Source organism: Amyelois transitella, chromosome 24 (assembly GCF_032362555.1).
Source record: "Amyelois transitella isolate CPQ chromosome 24, ilAmyTran1.1, whole genome shotgun sequence".
Taxonomy (NCBI): Eukaryota; Metazoa; Arthropoda; class Insecta; order Lepidoptera; family Pyralidae; genus Amyelois; species Amyelois transitella.
In genome coordinates this window covers 4129863-4157715 of record NC_083527.1, presented here as the reverse complement: position 1 = coordinate 4157715, position 27853 = coordinate 4129863, and the positions used below count along the sequence as shown (strand labels likewise).

At 33.5% G+C, this 27853-nt stretch overlaps 5 protein-coding genes across 5 annotated transcripts in view; 2 read left to right on the top strand and 3 right to left on the bottom strand.

Annotated features, from left to right (window-relative positions):
* Positions 1-329: 329 nt before the first annotated feature.
* On the top strand, positions 330-2820 carry LOC132903282 (uncharacterized). Its single transcript, XM_060951157.1, has 2 exons — positions 330-746; positions 2025-2820. The coding sequence occupies exons 1-2, from the start codon at positions 569-571 to the stop codon at positions 2609-2611; spliced, it is 765 nt and encodes a 254-aa protein (XP_060807140.1). The 5' UTR covers positions 330-568; the 3' UTR covers positions 2612-2820.
* On the bottom strand, positions 748-3426 carry LOC132903281 (uncharacterized). Its single transcript, XM_060951156.1, has 2 exons — positions 2951-3426; positions 748-1971 (listed from the first exon to the last, which is right to left on the bottom strand). Exons 1-2 carry the CDS (start codon positions 3235-3237, stop codon positions 1053-1055), a joined length of 1206 nt encoding a protein of 401 aa, XP_060807139.1. The 5' UTR covers positions 3238-3426; the 3' UTR covers positions 748-1052.
* Positions 3427-3658: 232 nt separating this feature from the next.
* Positions 3659-5625, bottom strand: LOC106135870 (peptidyl-prolyl cis-trans isomerase FKBP1A). Its single transcript, XM_013336268.2, has 3 exons — positions 5459-5625; positions 4659-4819; positions 3659-4197 (listed from the first exon to the last, which is right to left on the bottom strand). Exons 1-3 carry the CDS (start codon positions 5493-5495, stop codon positions 4069-4071), a joined length of 327 nt encoding a protein of 108 aa, XP_013191722.1. The 5' UTR covers positions 5496-5625; the 3' UTR covers positions 3659-4068.
* Positions 5626-7771: 2146 nt separating this feature from the next.
* On the top strand, positions 7772-10137 carry LOC106135948 (probable salivary secreted peptide). The gene is made up of 3 exons (XM_013336370.2): positions 7772-7918; positions 8479-8633; positions 9660-10137. Exons 2-3 carry the CDS (start codon positions 8479-8481, stop codon positions 9889-9891), a joined length of 387 nt encoding a protein of 128 aa, XP_013191824.1. The 5' UTR covers positions 7772-7918; the 3' UTR covers positions 9892-10137.
* Positions 10138-10426: 289 nt separating this feature from the next.
* Positions 10427-27853, bottom strand: part of LOC106135947 (calbindin-32) — a 61972-nt gene continuing 44545 nt past the window's right edge. Inside the window, exons 4-12 of the mRNA XM_013336369.2 lie at positions 26472-26561; positions 25780-25866; positions 21515-21571; positions 20813-20896; positions 20439-20494; positions 19079-19124; positions 14365-14421; positions 13950-14021; positions 10427-13621 (exon numbers count right to left, since the gene is read on the bottom strand). Of these exons, the coding sequence (XP_013191823.1) occupies positions 13469-13621; positions 13950-14021; positions 14365-14421; positions 19079-19124; positions 20439-20494; positions 20813-20896; positions 21515-21571; positions 25780-25866; positions 26472-26561 (702 nt within the window). The 3' untranslated portion in view covers positions 10427-13468. The remainder of the gene's footprint in view (positions 13622-13949; positions 14022-14364; positions 14422-19078; positions 19125-20438; positions 20495-20812; positions 20897-21514; positions 21572-25779; positions 25867-26471; positions 26562-27853) is intronic.

Sequence of the window (27853 nt, the reverse complement as noted above, 5' to 3'; positions counted from 1 at the left end):
TCATCTAGTGCAAGATTCCATGCTGGTCTGGCAGTGAAGAAAAAAATCGTACCTTATATGTGCCAGGTGCTTCTCTGTTCGTAAAGATTGTAGAAATCAATCATGGAAAGGCTATTAAACTTGGATTTTTCAGCGGTATTTAAATCACAATCCCAGCCTTAAGCCATACAGCTGACCGCGGTCTTTCAGTTAAGATTGTCGGGCTACGTGATTTTATGTGCTTCGTACAACTAATTTTATTTGAAGGAATCTGGCGCTACACTGTGCGAGAGACATGGCAGATAAAGTTCAGGTCAAGAGTACTCGAAACCAAAGAGTTTGCATAAGGCCGTGCGCTGCGTTAAGCGGGTGCACGGCGCGGGCACCCGCGCGGCGTGATGTTTCATGTAAATTCATAGAGCAGCGCTGCGTAAGGCGGAACGCCCGTCACACGCGGCGCGGGCGACGGGGGTACGCTCGCGTGTCCGTGCGACGGAGCACGCGAGCGGAGATGTTTCTAGAAAATCAGTGAGCGCCGCTGCGTTATCCGTGTCGCACGCGCCGTGCTTGTACAATCAAGTTGATAAACATGAGTGATATTGATACGGAACGTGTTATTTTAGAAGTGCAATGTCGCCCCGCTTTATGGGATCTGTCTAACAACTTGTATAAAGACAGGGATGCGCGTCAAGCTGCATGGCTCGAGATTTGTAAAGAATTATACGAAAATTATGAGGACTTCAGTGACACAGAAAAAAAGTCAACAGGTAAATTCTTACTTTTTATTATGACTTTATAAATTTATTTACTACATAATTATTTACTTCTTTCATTTATTAAGGTGGGTACAGACTATATAACATAACATGTTATACGACATTGCTATATAACAAGTTTCAGATAATGTGGACACTGAATGATATAAAACATGTTAAAATAACATGTAATATGTTACATAGTCTGTACCCACCTTTAGGCTTAGTAAACATTTTGTATTTACTTATGTTAATTGTTATTTAACTATTGTATTGTGACCTCTTCACGAGCAAATTTTTTTTAACTTAAGTAAATAATCAATAAATACAGCGATCTTGCCACGATACCTTACCGTTTGTGGCAAAGTAATCAGCGAACTGATCTCGTATTGTATACGAGTTTCTTTGAACTAGCCCAAATCCATTTGTGATATCGCGGATATGGCGGGGTGTTATGACAACATCGCTGATATTACCGAATCCGTCTCTTTTTCGTACAAAATTATGCATTATACAAATTGCTTTTATGAAACAAATGGCATGTTCTCTAGAAACGTTAAGTGGACGATGAAGTATTCGAAACTTATTGGCCATTATTCCAAAGGTTGATTCAATGTAACGTCTAGCTCTTGACAATCTATAATTAAATATTTTCTTTCTATGATCCATTGCAATAGCCCGCGCATATGGTCGCATAAGATGTGTAGACAGTCCAAACGCTTCATCTCCAACTATGACGTATGGCACTGGTGTGGTAGCTGCAGTATTGGTTGGTTTATTATTTTGTAGCACTGGCAATGATTTTGGAGGAGGAATATCTAATAGCTCATCCTGCATCTGTTGAAATAAAGTGCTGTTGGTGAAAACTGAAGAGTCAGATTCTTTACCTTGTATTCCAACATTTATGTAGGTGAATTCATAGTTTGCGTTACACATTGCAAGCAAGACAATGGAATAGTAATGTTTGTAATTGTAGTAAAGTGATCCGCTGTGAGGTGGTCTTATAATCCGTATATGTTTTCCATCTACAGCACCTAAACAGTTAGGAAAATTTGTGTTGCTTAAAAAGCCTTCTGCTATGTCTTCCCATCGCATACGTGTAAATACTGGTATACATTCTTCTTTCAGTCTTTGCCATATAATTTGACAGACATCATTAACAATTTTTCGGATGGTAGATTGTCCCGCATGGTACGCCAAGTGCATATCCACGAAAGTATGTCCACTTACTAAGTACCTGTGAAAAATACAAAATTATTTTTTAAGTATGTATTATTTTTCATTTTTCAGAAAAAAAAATACAAGCGCGATGGAAAACCGCGAGAGATTGCTATACGAAAGTCAAAGCTAGTAACAAGAAACTTAAGTCTGGTTCTGGTGCTAAAAAAGGAAAAGGGTACAGCTATTATAATATTATGACTTTTCTGGACTCTAACAAAAGAGTAGAAGGACAAGAATCTTTGGAAAATTCTCAGGACGACTCTTCGGGTCATACAAGTACACTTGAATTGTCCCAACACCCAATAGTTGACACTAGTGAGGTGTTAATACCTGAGACCAGTACATCTGGAAATGAAAATGACACAGCAAGCAGAGAAACGCAAAAACAATCAAAGCGTAAAAAGGCGTCGTCGCCGACTCCTTTTGAAATACAATTATTACAATCCATACAACACAAAAAGGACGAAGAAAATGATGAAGACTTGTCATTTTTTAAATCTATTATGCCAAACATAAAAAAATTGTCTACATATCAAAAATTATTGTTTCGATCAAAGGTATTAAACTTATTAATTGACATTGAAAAAGAAAATGTTATTACATTGGAGGATTTATCGAACATCGTACTGACAAATGACACTCAAGCAGAACATTAATCCTATTATCAATTATTTACTGCATTTATACTCTATTTGAAGAAAGACAAAGATTGGAAGTAGCCTTATAATATTGTTAATTATGATAATTACAATGACTGTGATTTTGATTTACTTTACGTATGTACCTACACTACCAAATTGTTATACTTAGTTCTCATTAAAGTAATTGTAGATTAAAATATTGTTAATTATAATAAGTGATAAATCCAATCACTGTGATTTTACTGTTACTTATGATTATGATAAGTCCAATAACTGATTTGGTTGTATACATGCGTGATCTTGACTGACAAAATAAAAATATTTTATATCAAGAAAAACATTTTATTTACTTACCTTGCCGTTATTGCCAACCTCTCTATTGGTAATATAATTGATACACTTCTTACTTTTAGAGTATTAGCACTATGTTTCAAATATGGTTCAAGTTTCGAAAATAATTCATCAAATGTAGACGTTGACATTTTAAAATACTTAAAAAATCTCCTCTCATCTTCTCTTAATAGCGTAAACTTGGTTACAAATTCTCCACACAACATTCTGGACGAGACATATGGGCTGATTGGCTGCCGCTGTTGTCTACGTCGTCTTTTGGCTAGGTAGTATATCAACAAATAATCCATTATGAATCGACTGTACACCCGCACGTCTAAAATTGTACTGGCGGCGCTGCGTTTAGCGGGAGGTCGTTGCGGATACCCGCGACGGGCTATTTGTCCGCGACGGAGCACGACGCGGATGCCCGCGACGGATGCCCGCGTCGGATGCCCGCGCCGTGCACCCGCTTAACGCAGCGCACGGCCTAAGACTTATGAATGTGGATGATGCGAAAGAAGTTTGCGTGGATCGTGGCTAGTGGAAAGATATTCTCAGCCTACCCCTTCGGTAGCGACGCGAGATTTATGTATTTGCACTTCTGTGATATATATGTGTATATATATATAGCTTTTTTAAGTTTGTGAATGGTAGGTACGACTAGAACTTGGTGGGGAAAACACGCTTTCAACCCACGCCAGTAGCAGAATATTATCGAAAGAAAGAAAATTAACTTTTCACAGTAGTTTATTTCATCTTAGATGTGTAAATAAAGCTTAAATGTTCATAAGAAATACATAAACACATGGGTCGTAAAATGTGACAAGTGTGTTTAAATTATTTACAGATTCCACAAAATGAAACACTTATTATGCTTAGAAAGTTGTGCCCTGCGACCATAAAATCACTGGTAACAAAAATTATGTTGAATTACAATCCATGTAAGTTCAAATTGACAAATGCAACCGGAATGTGACTTAGTTTACTTATTGAAAACCTAGTAAACTAACTTAGTACATAATCTATGAAGAGTTAAGATGTTTAACACTAAAAGTGCTTAAGACAATTACCCAATTGAGCAATAGACTTTGGGGCATTGGAACATGGTTTTTTGGATTGTCTAACAAGTGATGCGTAGTTTATTCAAGACGGATGAGTTCCACGTCGAAGATGAGCGTAGAGTTTGGTGGGATGACTCCGGGGTGGCCTTGCTGGCCGTAAGCATAGTCCGGAGAGCAGGTCAACTTAGCTCTCTCACCGACAGACATCTGTAAGTGGGCAATTAAAAAAAATTAATACCAAACATTAGATAATTTTAAATCTATATAGAAAATTATTTAAGTGGGTAAACATTTAAAAGAATCAATTATAAGAATGTATCTCAATAATTTAGATTTCAGTGAATTTGATACACAATAACAGTTATATTCTGGACTTTCGTTAATTTAAATTGGTCAAGGAGGAACAATATGTATTACAGTATTAAGCTATTTTTATATTATAACTAGGTAGGTACTATTTGTTTCGCCTGGACCTTGGCTCTTATGGGAATTTCCACAAATGGTTTCTTAGCCGATGTGGGTCAAGTGTATGTTTAATAAATTTTAACAAAACCTGCAGATTGGTTTCAAGTGTGTTTTCCTTATGAATACAAATAGTATGTATTGGTAATAATATGGCTTTCTTTCAAAAATTGTTTAAAGCTCAAAATATATAAAACAATAAACACCTTTGCAACACCCTCATCCCAGCCTCTGATGACCTCTTTCTTGCCAATCTTGAACTTGAAGGGCTTGCCACGGTCACGGGATGAGTCAAACTTTTGACCATTTGTTAGGGTGCCTGTGTAGTGAACGACCACTGTCTGACCCGGTTTAGGGTACGTTGATTCTGTGAATGGCAATAAATATTTGATTACTATTTAATTTTCATGTCTTTGAAAACACATCTGATGATACATTACATACTCCATTAGTTTTCATAAATATACATAGGCATTCTTATAGAAAACTTACTGGTTTATAATAAAATGGGCATTCCCTTTTAGTTTTCCAATTTGTATAGGCATGTCTTTTGAAGATACTTATTGATTTTTTACTAAACTATATGTATGCCTAGATAACTCTACCGTTTATTATTATTTGCAATTATTCTGTGAGTGTTTACTTAAGTATCTGTGAGCAATGAATCATAAAACCTATGGTTCTTATGAGAAAGATAATAGTGATAGGTCTTTATGGGCGGGTCATGTTTATATCAAGTTATTACTAAACAAGAATATGGATGGCGTCTTGAGAAGGCGGTCACCAAATCCCCTATCACCAAATCGAGGCAGATTGAAATAAAAATAATTAATGAGGTTGTCCACTTTGTTGTGGTTCTCTTTTTTTATGGGACGGTACCTATATCCAGCTACTAATATCAACAGAAAATATTTTTTCCAGTGGCACTTGTAGATACGAAAATCCCCCGCATAGGGACTTAGAACCATATTTAGCAATGAAGTAATTAATTCAATATTCCACTTACCATCACCAGGTGAAATTGTCTCCACATTTACACCCATGATTATGGCGTCTAATTAATTACAAAGAAAAATCAAATTGAAGCACAATGCGGTATTTTACTTTCTGCAACAATGGCGGCAGCGACAGCGAGGCGAGGCCGGGGCGGCGCGGCTTCTTTTAGTGCACAGATAAAAAATTGGTTTGACATTTTGACAGTACGGCATTTTTTTCCAATGGCAATAAATATCGATTAAAATTGCGAGATGAGTACTTATTTATCGTTTTGTTGGGAAGATGAAAATATAATAATATGTATAAAAAAATAATAAAATAAATTAATAAATAATGAATTATAAAACACACGACAAATCGGGAATAGGAGCACATCATGTACTTATTAATCAGTCCGCTCAGGACTGTTGGCTCTGTCTACCCCGCAAGGGACATAGACGTGATTATATGTATGTATGTATAATGAAATTACTGTACCCAATACTTAATTAAAATGCGCATTGAAGGCTTAATGTGCGACATATTTTTTATTGTGGCTTATCAGTCTCTTCGAGACTGTTGGCTCTGTATGCAAGAGATACTATATAGTTACTTATAAATAGTTACTTATAAATAAAAAAAAATGTTTGAAACGAGCCCCATATTTGGACACAATAAAACTCCAAACTGGTTTTTAAATAATTCTGTATAGCTATGCGAATTTTCTACTCAGCTGAGATATGAGCAGCTATAGTTGTTACAGGTTGCTAGCCCATAGCCTTCAAGAAGAATCCCAAGTTTATTAGCCTTTCCCTTAGTAGCCTTTCATGAGGAAGCTGGCACACACTTATGTTTTTCCCTCGCTACCAGCATGGAAGCTTGCACTGAGTACATGATGTACTCGTATTCCCGATTTGTCGCGTGTTTTAACATTCATGATAAAGAGATGGAGTGGTACTATTTAAAAATGTCGGAAACTACATGGTAATAATCCTTTAGAAAGGAGGAAATGACCCCACGGATCCAAGAATTTTACCCCAAATGGATTTATATTAATTGATACATGAGTCATGCCTTATTAATTAAGTATAATTTCCATTGAAACCTATCTCTTTATCATTTATTGTTTTTAGATAATTTATTAGACGTCTGCATAAAAATCTATTTCCCTGTTACTTTTGATTTACATTTTCCTGTAACAAAATATCTGTTTCTCATTTTGTTTGGTGGACAAAAGAGGATATTCCGTTAAAGGAAACATTAAATTGCTCCATCCATCCATATCTATTAATAAGGAAAATGAAAAAGTATGTTTATCTTTCTGTACGCTTGTTTGGCCATTTCTGCCTGTCTACAGGGACCATAAGTGGTAGAAAGTGTAATTTGGTATGAATATATATTTATTTTAAAGTTTTAGGAAAAAAATCTTGCCAATTTTTTATGTTGCTCTACTCAGCACTATAGGCCGGTTTTTATTTATTTATTTAAACTTCATTGCACAAAATACAAATATAATTATAGTACAATTGGCGGCCTTAATGCTGGAAGCATTATCTACCAGTCAACCATTGGGTCTGACAGAGAACTTTATGTGGGGTTAAACTAAATAAATATACATATTTATACCTACACAAAATATAAAATAAAATAATTATAATATACATACATAAAAACTATAATAGAAAAACAATATACATAAATAAATAGGTGCAGCGATTACCGAAATGAGTGAAAAGGCTTATAAGTAGGTATTAAATACCCTTTTGGATTTTGGTAATTCCAAGGTGCTAATTCCGGGCTAAATAAAGCTAGTTATGTTACCGTAAAACCCGAAACTTATTATTTTTCTGTAGATATACATATATCGCTATAAGTAAGTTGGTAAATGAAAGGGATTTTTATGTAGGTAGAAACACCTAAGTAATAAATATGGCCCTGAAACCAAAATGCAATGGAATATGCTAAGGTTGATACAAGAAGTTTGGAAAATATTTTATTTCCATAATTAATTTATTTCGTCGCATACATGTTAGCACGAAGTAAATTTTTGTTAATTGTATTTTGATTAAGTCACATGGCACTTAATTTTAAGGGAACAAACGACTCAAAACACAAGTAAATACCTAGAATTATTTATTTATCTAACAAAAATCAAGGAAAAGGCTTGACTTATACCTATGTATGTTAGGGATTTTGGGCGATGGGCTAGCAACCTGTTGGATCTGTCTACCCAGTACAGAATAAATTTACCTATGAGTGTGTACATATGAAACAAGTTAAGTTTGCCCAAATTCAGGTTTTAACAGCAACTTGTCGGCTTAATGACCACCATGATTCACCAACTACCTAGATAGGTAATAAGTATATTATCTTATCGCTATCACCCGACTGTCTCTTTATAACTATAAATACGCAGGGATGCGTTGACTTATCATGTTTTGCAACAGTTATAGTCGACCTAGTACTGTGGTGAATCTATTATAATTCAAAGGTAAGCAATAATATAATTGTAATTATATACAGGGACAATATTTTCCCACTTGCTACGATCCCTGCATACCTACTTCTTTCACTTTATCCACATTCGTCATCAACATCATGGTAAGTTGAAAGAACAAGCCTACTCCTCCGAGAAAGAGGCGTAAATGTACGAGTAAATATGTATTTAACATGGTTCATTGTTGGGAAGGAGCGTCTAGAGAGTTCTATTCTAAATTGTCAAGAACTACACGCATTCTATCGACTTAATAGAATAGAATAGAATAGAATATTTATACATAAATATGTTATCTGAACGGAAATTGAATCAGATAAGTACCTATTGCTATCTTCGTGTCACTCCGGCTGTATCACATTACGTACTAAGGCGTATTATCTTTCATTGAAAATCTCGTTGTAGGATAATAAATGTTAAATATAAATAATTTTTATGCTTGTAAGTAAAATATTGTTCTGTTACGTTTATTCCCGAGAAACGGGAGAGATATCTAGAACTGATGCCATCTACCCATAGAGAAAATATTATTATCACAAGTATTTTGTTTATTTCAGATGAAAGCCGTATTTCTTTTTGCGTTGGTCGCTGTGCTGGGTATCACCCACAGTGCAGTAGTTAAGGCCCCCCTGCCCGAACCAGCCTCGGCACCTGCCCTGAGGTACAACCTCAACTTGGGGTACGTCAGCGCTGGAGATAGGCTGCTGCAAAGGTAAGTTCTATTCTTCTTCTTTTTCGTGCTATGCTCTTGACGGAGAAGTCGTGGTCAGGCATTACTTGGAGGAGCGCAGCACTGTTTGTCTCATGGAAACCGGGAATAATAGAAGTCCTTTATTGTTTCAATTTCTGTGGTTTTTCTTCACATATCTATCACACAATAAGTGCTTGGAAGATATTTTACGTACATGAAATACAGTGGTTACCTATACCTTACGGGGTAGACAGAGCCAACAGTCTTGAAAAGACTGAAAGGCCACGTTTAGCTGTATGGCTTAAAGATGGAAACGAGATTCAAATAGTGACAGATTTCTAGCCCAATAAACTAAAAGACGAATCTCATGTTTACATTGACATTAACAATTTATTCCGTTATATTCCCCAAATGTAAAAATACCATTTTTTATATCTACTAACTATTTTAATTTAGCACTTTCACTTCCGTTAAAAGTAATGCCCGTTTAACAAAAGTTTTATGGTTGTGATATGATGGTTTGATAGTAAAAGTGGTACAACAAAACCTAGAAAAATTTTTAGTTTTTGAATTTTTTTAGAAAACCTCCTTCAAATAGTCAACATTTTTGCTCGCGGCCTAGGGTGTGTAAGGCTTTTGTCAAACCGGCTTTTTCTTTCATCTAACATCCATTGAGCCAGAAAGCCATGACACTTTTATTCTGACGCAGTCGGTAAAAAGGAAAATCGTTCAAAGATTATCATCACCACTTGATTTATTAATGACTTAATTGTTTATGATTATTACTAAGAAATGATTTCATAGTAGTGATAAGCCTAAAAATATACAGATTAAATGTTTCACAACATGAATGAGTCGTAAGTTTTAGTAGAGGTAGGATTAGTAGGATTTTATTTTTTGATAATGATGATGATGATAGAAGTTTACCTACCTTTTTTGCTTAACTCTTTATCTCAACATATTTTTGTGAATTTGTGAAATAGACTTCCTTGCTTAGAAAGTTTGAATCTTAAATATCTTGCTAAAGAACTTACATTTTTTTTTCAGATCATACCTATACCAGCCAGCGATTCCCAATGCAGTCCAGTACCAAGACTACATTTTCCGTGGGAACGCAACCAACAGAATAACCGCTATCCAAGCTAACGAAGTTGGCTACACACAGTATGCCAATCCTTACCTCATTGCAGGAGGCTTAGGGTACAATAATGTGACTATCAGGGTACAGTCCGCCAGAGGCTACGGTTTCTATTATTTGATTGATATTTGGGGCCGATAAAAAAATACTCTCTCTATGAACTCATAGACTATATTTTATATAGATTAGGTGTTCGTAGTTTAAATGGCTGTACGTAACGGACTCTAACAAATCTCTTTGTCTTTCCTCATTATTAAGCTAAAACAATACAGATGTTTAAATAAATTTTAGAAGAAACTGAGAAATTTAATATGTTTTTTATACGATCGTTTGATCAATTGTCTACAAATTATTCTTTTTGATAAATAAATGTTGTTTTCAAGTTTATTTCTTGTTTGTTTTTATGATTTTATTAGTAAGTTTAGATAAATTTATATAGATACCTAAGTTATTTTTATTAGGAACAAAATTTGAAGTCAAACAGTTATAAAACATGCTTAGCAATTTGATTCAATATCTATTTACTTTTAGGAGTTACATAGACCATTATTTCTTGGAATACCCTTGGGTATATCGGTGAAAAAGTCTTGATTATGTTTTAGTAACCGTTAGGTATAGTGATTAGGTACAAGATGTTCTAATAATTAAAGATAAACGAGTAAATGAAACACAAATATATACAAATATAAATATATTATAACAAATATCGTATTCAACCTTAATATCAACATGTAGTGCCAGGCAATGGGAACTAAGTAAGAATACTTATGACTTTTTAAGCCATGGACTATAAAAACTATACCTGATATTTTGTTCATATAGGCGAATGTATTTTCTTACGAAATATTGAAATACCTACTTAATCTAATTTTTATATATCCATGGCTTCAAAATGTATTCTAAAACAAAAACTAGACAACAAATTTATATGTATATTTCTAAACATCAATTTATTATTAACCATATATTAATAAATATAAAACCACCATTTAACAATCAAAGAAACTCCCGTTTGGTCGAGCGACTCGTCCACATCCAGTCTTTTTCGTATTAAAGTATTCATGTAATGTACAATTGTACATATCATTAGCATTTTCAGAAATAAACAAACTCTATAAAGAGTTTAGTGAGAGCATTTTTGAGATTATCGAGATGAAATAAGCATTTACATTATAGGTTCAGATAGTTCAGACGGTAATGTATTTGAATATTCAGGACTTCTAGGTTTCATCCTTTCTTGGTACCTAAATATAATTAAATGAGCTGATCACTGTTCTTACTTAGCCACTAAAAATATTTTCTTTGCGACTAAAATATGTTACTTCTTATGGTTTTGATTATAGAGATCAAATAATCAAATCATCGAAGTTTTTTAAATGTAGAATAAAAAAAAAAACAGGGTTGCGAATGAATAATGTTCTTTGTACTACTGTGGTCTTAGGCCAAAAAAAATAATTTATTCTTTTGTTAATTTTAAAATCTACTCCGGCCGCAAATGCTTTATTCCAGGCATAGACTTCAATATAAAAACTTATGTACACACATAACATTTGTAGCAGTGACCAAATTGTAAATTCTTACATTCTAAAAACATAATTATTTGATTCTACTTATACTTTGTGCTTTTGTTTTATCTGTAGAGACGTTTTAAAGCTAAATAGTTTATTTCGTCACAACACATACTTATTTTACAGATATTAGGTAGTTTCATTGTAACGAGTTTGTTGAGATACCTAACATCCGATTCGGAATTAAATTGAATATTACTCTGAAGAGCCTGAATTGCGAAACAACTTTCTATAACTTGTTTATTTTTCAATTTTACCATTTGTGTATGTAAATAATTTTTTATCATCATCATCTTACCTATTACTTTTATATTTAGGTAAATATATGCACACATCTATAGCTTAAGTCCTATAGACCTCGGCTTCGCTTTGCTGGCGGATTATTTAAAAAAACATTCAATACGGTAGGTTTGGTGTAAACACATTTTTAACTTACGTACCTACCTAAATAGATGTGGGGCGAAGGTGCAATTCTTATTTTAAATTATCTAAACACCAACGAATTAAGACAACGACATTGATTAGAATTTAAAGCTCAGACCAGGGGTTTATTCACGAACGTTGGCAAGGCATACGACTTATTTTAGTCTATCCTTTTTTCTTTTTCATCAAACTCAGAAAGTTACAAAGTGTTTATAAGATAAGATATATATTTATAATACTTTGTCATCGTTAGTAAATAATTCCTCAAGGACTTATTTAAAGCTACGTCGAATTCATAGACAATTATTTTTATTTTCTTCACATATCTTTGCAATGCACCGAGGGCACTGCCAGTATAAATAAAATCACTTAGCATCAAATAAATATATATATATATATATATATATATATGTACTTCTTTCGTTTATATATTCGTATGAGATACGAGGTTTAATTTAATTTGTTAAGAATCTATATCCCTAGACATTTTTGCTTGACAAAACTAACACATTGGCTAACTTCTTAGTCGAAATCCGAAATCAATAAATTTTTAATAGGTAAGTTGGGTACGTTCTTCCCGTGCAGGCAAATAAAGTTCAATTTGATGACTTGAGATAAAGAACTCCAACGCATAATAAACGATTTAATTACAACTGTGTGATAATTCATAAAATTTCATATTTCAAAATGGTCATTATATCAATGAAAGTATGTCATGTAAGTATGTAATGAGATAGTATGAATTCAAACTCGCTCAAGGCGTTAGTTAGAGACAATCAGTTTAATTTATTAATTTTCAAATAGAGATTATGGTAGGAAATTATGTAGGTATAAACGTCTCTACTTTGTGATAGAAAAGAATCGACATTGCCAATTACAATTCGGAATTAATGGAAAACAGTTTTCTTTCATACAAACCATCGAACCATTTTCATAAACTCCCCTTAATCAACTCTTTGCTTTCACTTTTGGTTGGTTTTATAAATACCTCTAAGGGATAATGAAAAATAAAGAAAAAGTAAACTCTATTTATTAATACAACTAAACATTAAAAAAGAACAAGGATATAAATATACATTCCTAGTTGCAAATATTAGACCCGACTGATTTGTACTTATTTGCTGTCAGGTTACAGATAGATATTATTTAAAGTGGAGTAGGTATTAGGAGTTAGTATAAACTTTATTAAAATATTATTATTAGTTTCTAGAAAGCTACAAAAAATTCAATAAGGTACTTCGTTATTTTATTTGAATTTTATGAAAAACATACATGTTTCATTGAAACTCTCATTAATAAATTCGACAATTTGTTGAATAACTAGCAGAGATATAGACTGTAAAATTTGTGTGATGGAATGATATGTACAACTACATTATATTGATATTTAAAATTTGTTTTCTATTACCTAAACGATTTATGAAAATAGTTTTTAAAATGTTGCTATATTTGCGTATGAACGCAAGCTATGTTTAAAATATTTGGCATTCGATTTGGCTTTATGACGATTACAACTTTAAATTTCCTTTTTTAAAATCTATAGCATGCTCTTTCCCAGCACTTCATAACTTTTTAATTTGCCGCGAAATTTTTGCACTGGCATAACGCCAAGCAACAACATCTGCTCGATGCAGCCTTGTCTGAGATGCGGCTAAATCGGTTAATCGAAATCGCACTACAAATTCGTTCGGGAATCGGGACGGAGTGGCGAGTATCCGTGAATTTTCTTATGGTGTCAGTGGTTCTTCCTCCTGATGATGTTTGGCTAGGGCGAGTAGGATCATAGTTAGTTGTCTTCGACTGATTTTTCCGTCGCTACTGTACTCTACGCCCTGCAGGATCGTCTCTTCGAATTCAAGAAGATCTTGGGCATCGTAATCCTGAAACATTATATGACACTAATAAGTATGTGTATTTACACTTAATGCAATGTGTGTCTGTAGCTGAAATAATTTAATAATCTAGAGAAATATAACGAATAAATATTTTCATTGCTTTTCGTTACTTTGATTGGCATAACTGATTCTTCTTTTTGTTTTAATAAATAAGTTTTGTTTTGTTTTAAGAGTGAGATACAATTTTGACGCTAAGCGCATAATTATGGTTTAAGTATACGAAAGGTTTATTTCTAATTTTTTTTTATATTACATGAAATACTTCAAAGAATTTCGAAATTTAATAATAAAAAATAAAAACAGAAGAACGAACCTTTTTCACAAGTTCTAATAAATCTTTGAGGAAACCACGCAATTCTTCATTCTCTATAGAACCATTGTTATCCTGGAAAAGAGGTTTAAAATTATTATTGAATTTATTGTATGGTCGAGTTATTTCAATAATGTACGTCATTATATCGAAGTAAAAAAAATTTGTGTGTCAAAAACTTGGGTGAAATAATACGTTCATATTAAATAAAGCTGCTTCTTTTACCGCGCAAAAGTCATCTTGGGAAAGGCTAATAAAATTAGGATTCTGCTTTTAAGCGATGGGCTAGCAACCTATCACTATTTAAATATCAATTCTATTATAATAACATCCGTATGAATGTATCTTTTAAGTACTTATTAAAGAGATCTGTCTTCGCCGTTAGGGGATGAGACGTGATATGTTTGTTATAACTTACCCTGTCGTAGAGTGAGAATACCCTTTCTATGTCATCTTTCGTCAACTTAGTGGCGCCCTATAAAATAATATAGGTAAGTATCATTACATACGTAACTTTTTTTTTAGATATACCTTATTTTACAAACAATGACATTTATAAAAAACAGATACCTTAATGTACTACAATAATTTAAATTTAATAATTGGGACATTGTGTCAGGTCAGGACACATACAGAATTACCACCTTGATAGGTTACGCTAATGTCATACGAAGAAGTTTAATTTTTGTGTGGCGCGAAAATATTTGTGCGGTTGAGCCTATCCATTTGAACATCGAACTGAACTGTCCGCTATTATGAGCAAGATAGCAGGAGACAATTTGTTTTTGGATTTTAAAATCATGCATTTGATAAAAGGTCGTTATTTTGTTGAGTTTTCATTCGATTTGATTCGGCGGTAGGTTGTGCGCTTTTCTGTGCCGAATATTTCCGAGGCGACTTAAAAAGGTAATTAGTTTAAACTATAGTTTTTCACCTTGACGAAATAAGGCGGTATGTCACAACATTTATAACAAAGCAAAATAAGAAGCAATTCACACACAGATACTGGCAACATTCAGCCTATATCTAAAAATTTACCTAACTGCAGAGTTGTGGACTTAGAGTAGTGTTTTATTTAAAGTGTTCTGTGAGTTTAGAAAACATAATAAGATTTTTATATTAAAATTATTTTTTAATTAAAAAATATATAATGTAAAAGGTAGGTAATTTTGTTAGTTTTTATAAAAATATTAAATTATAAATACACAAACCTTTTGGAGCTTAATATAGGTAACTTAAGTTTATATAGGTGAATGAGGTAAGTTAATGTATTGCAATAGCCTATTCAGTCTCTCTCTCATTTTTGCGTGTTCCCAGTTGCACCTTCTGCCATTATACTTCGAGGCCAGGGACTGTTAATACAGTCTATACAAAAATATGAATATATCTATAATTAAGAAAAAAAAAATTATAATGTAATTGAATAATATTCACATTCAATTATCAATTTAATTTATTTTGACATTTTTTACCACATTACACAAGCGATAGATGTATATTTAGTGCTCGAGGACAGAGTAAAAACTCACCTCTATGCCCTCCTAGAGTGTGCAGTGCGAGACAAGCGTCAGTGTTAGGACAGACAGACAGACAGGCAAACACACGTCATGCTTTGATCCAAGAGCTTTTAAAAGGCAGAAGTATGTTTTAGGCGACCTAACGGCCAACTTTAAAACAGTTAAATTTAGAAAAGATTCATATATAATAATAAGTTAAAAAGGCGCAAATTTTTTAATTGTTAAGAAGCATAGACTTTATTTTCTTTTTCAACAATCATGATCTCTTCTGTACAAGATTATTAATAATATAATAAATATCTCTTAATTTTTTAATTTACAAAGTTTAGTGTATTAATACCATTCATTTTTTTATCGATTTTGCTCATTTCCTTATCAAAGGTACTTGGAAAATTTTCATTTGGCAATCATCATACAATCTTTTTATTTCATTGGAGGGATATCATTGTGGAGTATCAGTAAAGTTCATTTAGGTATATTAATATTATTAGTATTAATATGAAATAATTAAGATATGTGGATGATGTATGTTTATATTGACTATGTATTTTACGACATTATGTTATGAGTATAAAACATGTTTTAAAGACGTGAGAAGAGAAAGTATGTATATAAGACAAGTGCTCAGTGAAAAATATGCTGTGCCATCTAGAAAATAAAAAAATCTACTCTATGAACATTTACATTGCACATAATTCTAAATCTATTTTTAAAAATCAAACTCTGATTGAGACTAATCTTTTGCATTCTCAAAATATTTAAAACTAAATAAATTGAGACAAGGCCAATGTTACTGGCTGAAATGAATTTTCCAAATGTTTCGAAAATAGACCTTGATGAAACTCCGTATAGAGAAAAATCGGATGATCGCAATAAAATATTCCGTACACGTAGTTGTTGTTCGTGGTAATGAAAGTCGCGATCTATTCGAGTCGAGAACCCGAGTAGAATATATAAAAAGCTGCTCGATAACATATGTATATGTATCGATTCTAATGCTATACATCTCTGAGATTATTATAGCATAATTACCTAACAACGATATCTTAAACATTCTTGTATTGTAATGAAAGTTTTTTTATTGTCTTTCTTTAACTGTTTCTGATTGCACCCTCCACCACAATACATCGGGGACCGGGAACCGCCTATTAACTATAATTAGGTATCTAAGTATTTAGTGTAACTATGACAAACGCAAGTCAATAATCAGAAACTTAGGTATAAGGAAGTATATAATTTATAAGTTTATAAGTTAAGTTAATTAAGTATTTAATGCTCCTAACAAAACAAAGGAAACCTGGAGTGTTATAAACAAGGAAACTGGTAGAAGTAATTTTAAAGAAAATATTAATGAAATTAAATTTAATGATAGGAAAATTACCTCTACAACAGAAATAGTAAATTTATTTGAACATTTTTTTACAAATATACCGTTGGAATTAACTTCTAATATTGACTCATGCCCTAATGAAGCTGAAATTCTACTTAAAAATAATGTCAGCATTTGCAGTTCCAAATTTAAATTCTTAAATATTGACCCTACTGACATTATTAATACCTTTAAAGAACTTAATCTGAAAAAGTCTGAGGATTATTGGGGTATGTCGGTAGTTGTGATATGTCATATTATAAATATTATAGCTGGGGACTTAGCTTATATATTCAATAATTGTGTTGACCAAGGGATATTTCCAAATTTAATGAAGTATAGTAAACTAATTCCATTATTCAAGAAAGGTGAAAAATCAGATCCTGGTAATTATAGACCAATCTCAATTTTACCAATTTTGAGCAAGGTGTTCGAGAGAATCATGCTTAATCAAATGCAGCGTTACTTTAAGTCTAATAAATTATTTCATAGTCAGCAATACGGCTTTACTGAGGGGAAATGTACAACAGATGCAGGTGTGGCTCTTGTCACTCATATTCTCAATGCATGGGAAGACTCACAGGATGCCATCGGAGTGTTTTGCGATCTGACCAAAGCATTTGATTGCGTAGATCATAGAACTCTTCTGCTCAAGCTCGCTCATTACGGGTTCGATACTGCTGCCGTTGAACTAATTAAATCATATCTTAGTGATAGATTACAGACGGTAGATTTAAATAATACAAAATCGAAAGGAGCGACGGTAAAAATTGGGGTACCGCAAGGTTCCATTTTGGGACCTTTTCTCTTTCTGATATATATCAACGACCTGCCTTGCATGATTGAGAAACAGACTGGCATCGTGTTGTTTGCAGATGATACGTCACTAATTTTTAAAATGAACCGCCGTAGCGAAATCTGTGATGATGTGAATAGCACTTTAGCCGCCATCTCTAACTGGTTTACAATCAACAACTTACTGTTAAATGCAAATAAGACCCAATGCATTAAGTTTACACTTCCCAATGTGCGGCAGGCAAATGTGGATATTAGTATAAGTAGTAAAAGATTAGATTTTGTTGATAGTACTACTTTCTTAGGAATAACATTAGATTCAAATTTGAAATGGCATGCTCACATTTTAAAACTTTCTAAAAGGCTTAGTTCTGCAGCATACGCTATTCGTCGTATTAGGCATTTGACGGATGTGGCAACTGCTAAGCTAGTATATTTTAGTTATTTTCATAGTTTAATGTCATATGGTCTACTGCTTTGGGGATCAGCAACAGACATACAAACTATTTTCATTTTACAAAAAAGGGCAATTCGATATATCTACGGTCTTAAACAAAGAGATTCCCTTAGAGATTTTTTCAAAAACCTAAATATTTTAACTTTGCCCTCCCAATACATATTCGATAACATCATGCATGTTAGGAAAAACTTAGACTCTTTCAAAAAAGTAGGTGAATGTACTAGTAGATCACTGCGGAACAATTACAAGTTGTCGATCCCAGCACATCGGCTGGCTAAGGTAGGGAAATCATTTCTTATTAATTGTATAAGATTTTATAATAAATTACCAAAAAGTGTTCTTGAAATGAATGATAGAAAATTCAAACAGTATATTAAAGTTGAGCTTTGTAGGAAAGCCTATTACAGCACGGATGATTATATTAATGATAAACATGTGTGGCCCGAGCTGGACATAATGGCCTCTTAAATGCTTGTGTATTTTTGACATGATCTGGACATAATTTGTACAGTATGTACATATTTTATTTTATATTTATTTTATTTGACGAAATATTCGTATTGACATAATCAGTTCTACATTCATACATGTTTTTTAATGTAGACAATGTGCATTCGTCCACGATTTAGATTTAAGAGATCTATATTTGTAAATTGACGTCCTATGAAAATGCTGCAGTGTAGTTTGTTCCGCCGCTTCTTCTACACATGCGCTTTGGAAGCGGTAGTAGTTATAATTAGATTTAAGTTATGTGACGTCAATAAGTGATACCTTGTATCCAATTTTGAAAATAAATCTATTCTATTCTATAAAAGACTTCAATCGTCCCTATCTAAAATTTGTTCACAGGTAAAAATAACAATTTATACCATATTCATTCGCAATTTAAATAGTCTAGTTTTAAACACGTACACCTACCTAATCAGGCAATATGGCCGCATGAACGAAATGGACGGCGTCGCAATTATGGCGGGAATGAAGTGTCACTCACCTTAAATACTTGCCGGCATAGAAAATTCTCCTTCACTGGTAGCAATCTAAAAAATTAATGATGATTATCAAGACTTAATTGCTTTTTTAAAACTTATTACAAGCATACACGAAATATAATTAACAGGAAAAGTCAGTTTTCAATGGAAGAAGTTAGGTTTATTTTTCGTTTATTTAAAATTTACGATGAATGATTATTCAGCTGATAACCTATAAGGACAGACTTTATAGAAACTATTTTCTAGAAATAAGATGTCCACGGGAGCGAAGCCCCCTGTCAAGCTAATAATTTCAGAAACAAAAAGTCAGTTTTGCGTAGTTTGTAGCGCGTAGCTTTGTAGCGCGTAGCTTCAGAGCAGTCTGGTGCTACGAAATACATTCGTAGAACGTCTACGTCTACGTAACTTTATACTATATTTTCTTTAAATAATGCAACTGTGCACCAGAGGTAGGCACAGTACCTAACATACAATATAGGGACACATATCGTTCAAATATAGGGGGTAATTATCATTAATTTTTGAGAACATACTCGTACAAAAATGACATGAGAAAAGAGAAAGAGGAAGTTATTCTAAGTAAAATATATTATTATTTTTTTAATAAAAAGTAACAAAAAAAAATGCGCAATATTTTATAACATAATTCCATTGGGGTCTGTTCTTTAAATATGTAAGGTATTATGTCCCTCGCAGTTATACGGTTACAGGGCCGAATTAATCATACATTATGCGGCATACAAAATGTGTTTGTCATATTGTTGTTACACAATACACATATTTTTGCATACGCTTGTTGGTTTTCTTTAGAGCCATTAAAAGTTGTTCTGGCTATTTTAATGTAATTTGATATTTACTTGATATTATAATAATTAAAAGTATATATGAAATCCTCGGTAAAGTGTGAAATCATAAACTAAAGACTTCATAGACCTTTGGACCTTAATGGCATCTTTTGTTATTTGTCTTTTCTTAATTTTATCTTCTTTAAAATTATAATATCTATAAGTTTCTCCCCCACCCCTCTAAAGGGACAAAAAAGGTAAGCTTTATGTAATATGATACTTTAAAACAAAATTCCAATAAAATCTTCGGATCCGCTATGATCCTGCGATTTTTCCAGCAATATCTCACATTCCGATTCAATAATCCAAATCCCAAATTAATTAGATTTCGAGGCGAAATTGGAATTTTATTTTCAAGAAACTTTTGCAATTTATTAGGAAAAGATTATAAAAATGGATAAGTAATTACGTTAAATTGTTTCTCAACTTTTCATTTTCCTGTAGCACCCTTATCTGCAGGACCCGGGGCCGCTTTCCGACAGATTTTAAATAAAGCAAAAGATATAAAAATACTTACTTGGCCATTTCTGATAGTTGTAACCTGCCGTCTTTATTTGAGTCAAATACTTGCAGCTGTAAAAATAAAATAAAAATAGAAGATATTGAAGTAAAATTTTATTACAATTTTAAAACTACTTAAGAAATTAATTAAAGACTTTTCTCGATTTCTCTGTTTATATCATCATACTCTAATGTCAATATCTCGGTATCTTTACAATCGAAAATTCATTCATATTGGTGAAAAAATATATTATGAAAAATATAAGAAGACAGAAAAAAAATTTAGACTCAAATTAAGAAACTCTTTCTATTCAATACGTTTGATTTCTAAATACCGAATAATGAAAGTTTCGCATAACGATAGTACTGCAGAAAAAAACACAAATGTACCATAGTATCTGTGTACTCAATAAGCTTGTCTTCGGATACATCGTTGATTTTCTTGGCTTCCTTCAGGAGGTCACGCAGAAAATTCTGAAAATAACAGCTGATTTGAAATTCAGATCAAGAAATTGAGTTAATTTTAACGGTAAAGGTCAGGCCAAGTTTTTTCTCAAAAAATTCCCTTTATAATTTATGCTGTTTAAAGTAAATGAGTTTATCATGAATACCATCATATAATTTGGTTACAGTTATCGTCAAATTTAACCGTAGTGATAAGAATAATGGTGGCCCAAGTAGGTAATGAAAAATTTAAAGTGTGCTTCGGTCAAGAAAAATTACTTAACCGGACATCATTACTGAAGAACGCGTTGTCAAATTTATTGGATTAATCGGAAACATGACAATACTCGTACGAGTATCAATCCCATCAGACAAAACAAAATACAATTTTTTTACATCTGTCATTTAAGTAATGGTCTTAGACAGAAGATTTTTGTAAGTACCCACGACGTAAGGTAAATTAAGTTTGTTTTCAAATTAAAAAATAAATGAGCGGAATTCCGGACCATAGCTAGACACTAACTAGGCAGGCTTTATCGCATAACGAAAATTATCATATTTTAAGTGTTGGCAACTGTCTATCACATTTTCAATTGACTTGTTCCCACCAGAATAACTTTTTATATATTTTGATAAAAAAAAACTTACTTTCAACTCATCCGCCTCAATGTAACCACTGCCATCGGTGTCATATTCGCGCCAAATCTGAAAATATTGATTATCTAATTTTGAAACGGTCACCCTAATGCTATTTTAAGTTTTGGTAAAGGTCAACAGCGCGTTTTGCATATTCGAGACAATTTTTTTATTATTAAAATAATGAATGGATAAGTAGAGGCATTATCCGGGAGATTTTAACTTTTTGTTTGCAAATACAAAATAATATGTACATTATACGTAACCTCTAAGTGGGATTACAGTTACACATTCAGTTGCCTGGGCAGGTTCCCTCACGTTGTTTTCCTTAACCATAAAAGTATCGGATAGCACTCAAAGTAACGTAAATAATATAACGTAAATAATGGGGCCACCTGCTGTAAGAAGTATAGTTATTAAAATTATTTATTCCTACAGAAGAAAGAAGGAGGAAAGAGGAGAAAATAATCAATTTAAAATGTCTATATTATTCAACGTATATCTTAAGAACATCTAACAATAAAAAAAATATTGACATATCAATAACAAACAACATCATGGCAACCGTTGCTATGGCGTTTACCAAGAAGGTTGTCTGTCACACCTCACAGTCTGTTATTGTCTGTCATGTTTTTAATCCAATTGTCATTATCATGATTGTCATTCACCTGTCACCTTGGACTAACAAATACTGCCACTGTCATTTCTGCTGTGGAGATGTCATTGTCATCAGAGTATAATTATTAATTGCTGCGTTTTGTTCCAAGCCATAATATTTGTAGCACTTTTTCTTAGTTTCTCTTTTTTTCCTTAACTTGTAATTCTTTTATATTTGTAAAAATTTTGCGGAACTGTAATTATTAGATTTTGTGAGTAGTGAGCAATGGGTGAGTTTGGCGGGTAATTTATTGCCTATTAATATAGTCACATTATTTATTATTATAATATTATTATTATTTTTTTGTTAAATTATTAATATTTTGTTAATTGTCTTTTTATGGATATTAACGAGAGTTATTTTTCTTGCTCGTCTTCTTCTTGTAGTTTTCTCAGTGCGGATACGGATTTCACACCTGGACAGCTATTATGCGATGATCTGTCTAGGATTTTTTCTGACTATCCTCGAAATTTTAATATTGTACATATAAATGCACAAAGTATCCTTGGTCATTTCCCAGATTTCGTAACCTCTTTTGATTGTGCTCATTTAGATGCAATACTTGTTTCGGAATCTTTCCTAAAACCCTCACTACATTCTTCTCTTGTCGATTTAAATAATTTTAACCTTATTCGCAATGACAGAGTTGGTGCAGCTTGTGGTGGTGTCGCTGTTTACATCCGAAATTCAATTCCCTATAAAATTCTACGCAGTTCCCCCTCCACTTATTCAGCAACTGCTGAATTTATTTTCCTTGAATTGAATATGCTTCACGCTAAAATACTTCTTGCGGTATTTTATTCTCCTAGTCTCCATATTAATTATTTCAGTACATTTGATTCTCTTTTAGATGAACTTCGTCCCATCTATGAACACATTGTTATAATGGGTGATTTTAATACGTGTCTCATTAAAAACGATTCTCGTTCCCTTCAAATTCAAAACATTGTGTCTTCTTATAACTTGAATATCTTACCACTTTCAACAACACATCATGCACCGGGCATCGTCCCATCCCTGTTAGACCTTATAATTACCTCTTCTCTTGACAATGTCGCCTGTCATGGTCAACTTACTGCTCCGTTTTCACATCACGATCTCCTTTACTTATCATACCTGATTCGTGCCCCTAAGCGTAAGTTACAGTACCGAACTGTCCGAAATTTCAAGGGTATTGACGTGGAGGCATTGACTAGGGACTCATTGACCATTGATTGGACCTTAATTTTCAATGAGAATAATATAAACAATAAAATTGAAATTCTTAACACCATGATTCTCACATTATTTGACAGCCATGCACCATTGCGTCGTGTCAAAGTAAAACATAAACCTGCCCCTTGGCTTACTTTGGAAATTAAGGAGTGGATGGCACGCAGGGATAAAGCAAAACGGCGATATAAGAGATGTCCGTCTGAACGTAATTTGCAGTTTTACAAGATGCTTCGCAACCGGTGTAGTCGTTCATGTCGTGACGCCAAGAGACGTTACTTCCACGAATCGCTTGTGAATCGAAGCCCTGCCGAGACGTGGAAATTTTTGAGGTCTGTTGGTGTGGGAAAATCCTCTTCTTCTACTTTCTCTCATTTTAACCTTAATGATCTCAATAAACATTTCTCACATCCCCCTATAAGTTTAGATCCAACTATTAAATCTGCTACTCTCTCCAAATTATTAGATATACCCACCCCCACTTATCCTGCCTTTGAGTTTTCTGCAGTTCTTCAAGATGACGTTACTAAAGCTATTCAACATATTTCTTCTGATGCAGTGGGAAACGACTTAGTATGCTCCAAGATGATCAGTCTACTTTTACCCATACTACTACCAGTACTAACTCACATCTTTAATTATTCATTTTCATCGGGTACGTTTCCTTTGGCTTGGAAGCGGGCTAATGTTATACCATTGCCAAAAACTTCTAATCCTTCATCCTTCTCTGACCTTCGTCCTATATCTATTTTACCATACCTCTCTAAAGTTCTTGAACATCTTTCACACAACCAGTTTTCTTCATTTCTCTATAAAAATAATCTTATTAGCCCATTTCAATCTGGTTTCAGACCTGGACATAGCACAACTACCGCTCTAATTAATGTAACGGACGACATCCGTTGGGCAATGGAAAATAAGTCACTCACTTTGATTGTGTTACTGGATTTCACTAGTGCATTTAATTCTATTGACTTTGACGTTTTGTTGGGCGTGCTGCGGTCAAGTAATATCTCTCCCTCTTCCCTATCATGGTTTGATTCATATCTTCGCGATCGATCACAGCTTGTCCGTGTTGGTGAGTCGGTTTCTGATTGGTGTAAACTTAGTGCTGGTGTGCCTCAGGGCGGTATACTCTCGCCGTTGCTATTTTCGGTATTTATAACATCAGTCTCTAAACTACTGACATGCAATTATCATCTTTTCGCTGATGATTTACAAATATATTGTCATTTTAAAGAGAAAGACTCCTTGACAGCCATTGCGGAGATGAATGCGGAACTTGATCGGGTTTCTGAATGGGCGAAGTGTTATGGTCTCTTGGTTAATCCTGTCAAATCTAAGGCTATGATAATTGGTAGTTATTATATGTGCAATCAAATCAACATTGATATACTGCCAAGCCTGTACTATAATGGTTCTCCAATTGAATTCACCAAATCTGCAAGGAACCTTGGTCTTACTATAGATTCAAACCTTAACTGGTCGGCCCATATTAAGGAGGTTAGTCGTAAGATCTACTACTCTTTTCATACTCTAAGATGCCTTCAATATTTCCTACCTTTTCAAACAAGGGTCTCTCTCATGCAGAGTCTGATTCTTCCTATTCTGGACTATGCTGATGCGTGCTATCTTGATGCCACAGAGGAGCAACTGGATAAATTGGAACGGTTACAAAATCTCTGTATCCGTTTCATTTTTGGCTTAAGAAAATACGATCATGTTTCCATTTACCGTACTAAGCTGAAATGGCTTCCCATTCGCTTTCGTAGAAATACTCGCATTCTCTGTCTTCTTTTTAATATTTTATTTAATCCCGCCTTTCCTTCCTATCTTAAAGATCGTTTCTCTTTCCGTCATTCGTCTAATTCTCCTTGCAGATCCCATTTGCGCACCATTCTTACTATTCCTACCCACAAGACTTCCTTCTACTCTTTCTCCTTCTCTACTCATGCTGTACGACTGTGGAATTCCTTACCGCATGATATTCGCGATTCCCAAACTCTCTCTTCATTCAAACGACGAGTTAAAGACTATTATCTCTCCAAATAGACTTATATATATTATATATATATTGGTATGTTTATGTAGTTTATTACTGTCATTTATTTAAGTACTAGCATGTATGTTTAGTTAAATATGTTAAACGTTATTTATGCACACGCCATACCGCTCTAAAATTCATCTTTCCTCTCATGGGTCTACTGGAAGAGATTTCTTGTGAAATAAGTAGCACCTTTGTACTAGAATTATTGTAATAAATGCTCCTGTATATAATTTTGTGTACATAAATAAATAAATAAATAAATAAATAAGGTTGCCTACACCTGCCATACAATAATTAAGGCGCAGCTATCTCCCGACACCACCGTACATGGTCGGGGTAGGTCTGATTTTTCATACTCACCTTCATAAACTCCACACTGGACTCCAGGGGGTTGTCAAACCGGAATAACAGCAGAAAGTTCTCTTCCATAGGCAGCAGTTGTGCCAACTGAAAATTATTTATACATAAAGTCTATATCCCTTGCATGGTAGACAGAGTCTTTAAAAAATACTGGAAAGTCACGTTTTGTTTATGACTTGTAATTTTTTATTAAATATCTCTGTAATTATAAACCTGTACATCAATATCAGACTATAAAAAAAATTGAAATCTGTCTTTCAGTAGGTACGCTTCCACGGCCAAACCGCTGGACTCTTCAATAAAGGTCGTCAGCTTAGGGTACTCTTGACCTGACCTTTCGCCAGGGCGTCCCTAATTTGATTAAATCACGTTTAAAACCCTTGGCAGAGGTAATCAGAGCCAACTGTCTTGAAAAGACTGATAGGCCACGTTCAGCTGTTTGGCTTAATGATAGAATTGAGATTCAAATAGTGACAGGTTGCTTGTCCATCGCCTAAAAGAAGAATTCCACGTTTATAAGTCTATCCCTTAATCGCCTTTTACGACATTGCATGCTAGCATGGGAAAAGATGGAGTACTTAGTCCTATAATTTTTTTGTGTTTTTATGTGTATTTTTCATGTATTAAATAATATGTTTTTATTCCCGTTTGGGTAACTAAAATGGCTATAAATTAGAATAAGTTACACAAACCTCTCGTATATCAATTTTCCCATCTTGGTTGTCGTCGTAGGCCTCCATGAAACACGCCTTCAGCTCCTCCAGCATAGAGTCTGACACCGCCTGCGGAACAAAATGTCATCTTGTTCATTACGAACATAATCTCGAACATAAAAATTAATTAATTTTTCAAATTATGATAACATAAGATAAAAAAGAGAAAAAAAAAACGTGATTTAGAAATTCTACCATACTAAAATTAAAAACGGGAAAATGTGTTTGTATGTTGGTTCGCTATTCATCTTAAATCTTCGTGAAAAATCTTTTTAAATTTTGACATACTCATTAGGTTAAGATTACTGAGTCTATTCCGGAAAGAGTACGATTCTTGTGCGATTTGCGATAAACTACAATGTGCGTGAGCGGAGCCGCGGGAAAAGCTAGTGTTAAAATATAAAATGATTTTGTTTGACGCCCAAAACATTATTTAAATAGTTATTTATAGTTTAAGTTTTTGTTTTGTTTTAGAACATAACTGCTTATCGCTAAAAAAAATATTATTAACAGCTTAAAATATTTTCAACGAAAAAAAGGATTTGTTTGAATGCATTTATATCTTACATACATTCGTTTTTACCATGAGTTATAAAAAAATAAAATAAAAGAACCGGCACGTCAAACTTAATAAACTTAATCTGAACAAAATCCCGAAAAGTCACAGGAGATTTACTTAGAGTTCTGGAATAGTGTAAGAGAAGTATTGAAAGTTACCAAGCCAAATGAGAAGATTATTATGTTAGGTGATTTTAATGGATGGGTGGGTGTAAAGCGTGATGGATATGAGAAGGTGCTTGGTGCGTTTGGTGACGAAAAGGTGAATGATAATGGAAGAAGTGTATTAGAAATTTGTCTAGAGTGGGATCTTTTTGTGTCGAACTCAATGTTTCAACATAAAGAGATCCACACCTACACAAGAGTGGAAGGTATTTTAAAAAGTATGATAGACTTTGTGATTGTAGATGAAAGATTGAAGAACAAAGTGCTGGATACCCGTGCATATCGCGGTGCTGGCATTGACTCGGACCATTTACTGGTGATATCCCGGATAAGGGGTATCTTCAATCGCTGGCGGCACAGGGTAAGGGAGCAAACCAGCGCTTTGGAAAGAGTAAAAGTAGAAAATTTGCAAGATATGGATGTAGGTAAGAAGTATATTAATAGACTGAAGGATGAATTTGAAGATTTAGAGGAAATGAGCGATATTGAAGATGGATGGAAGGAATTTAAAGAAAGAATTGTGAAAGTAGCTGTTGAAGTGTGTGGTGTAAGTAGAAGAAGGAAAGGAAAAAATCACAAAAATGCGTGGATGAGTAAAGATGTGCAAGAACTTGTGCGATTAAAGAAGAAAGCATGGC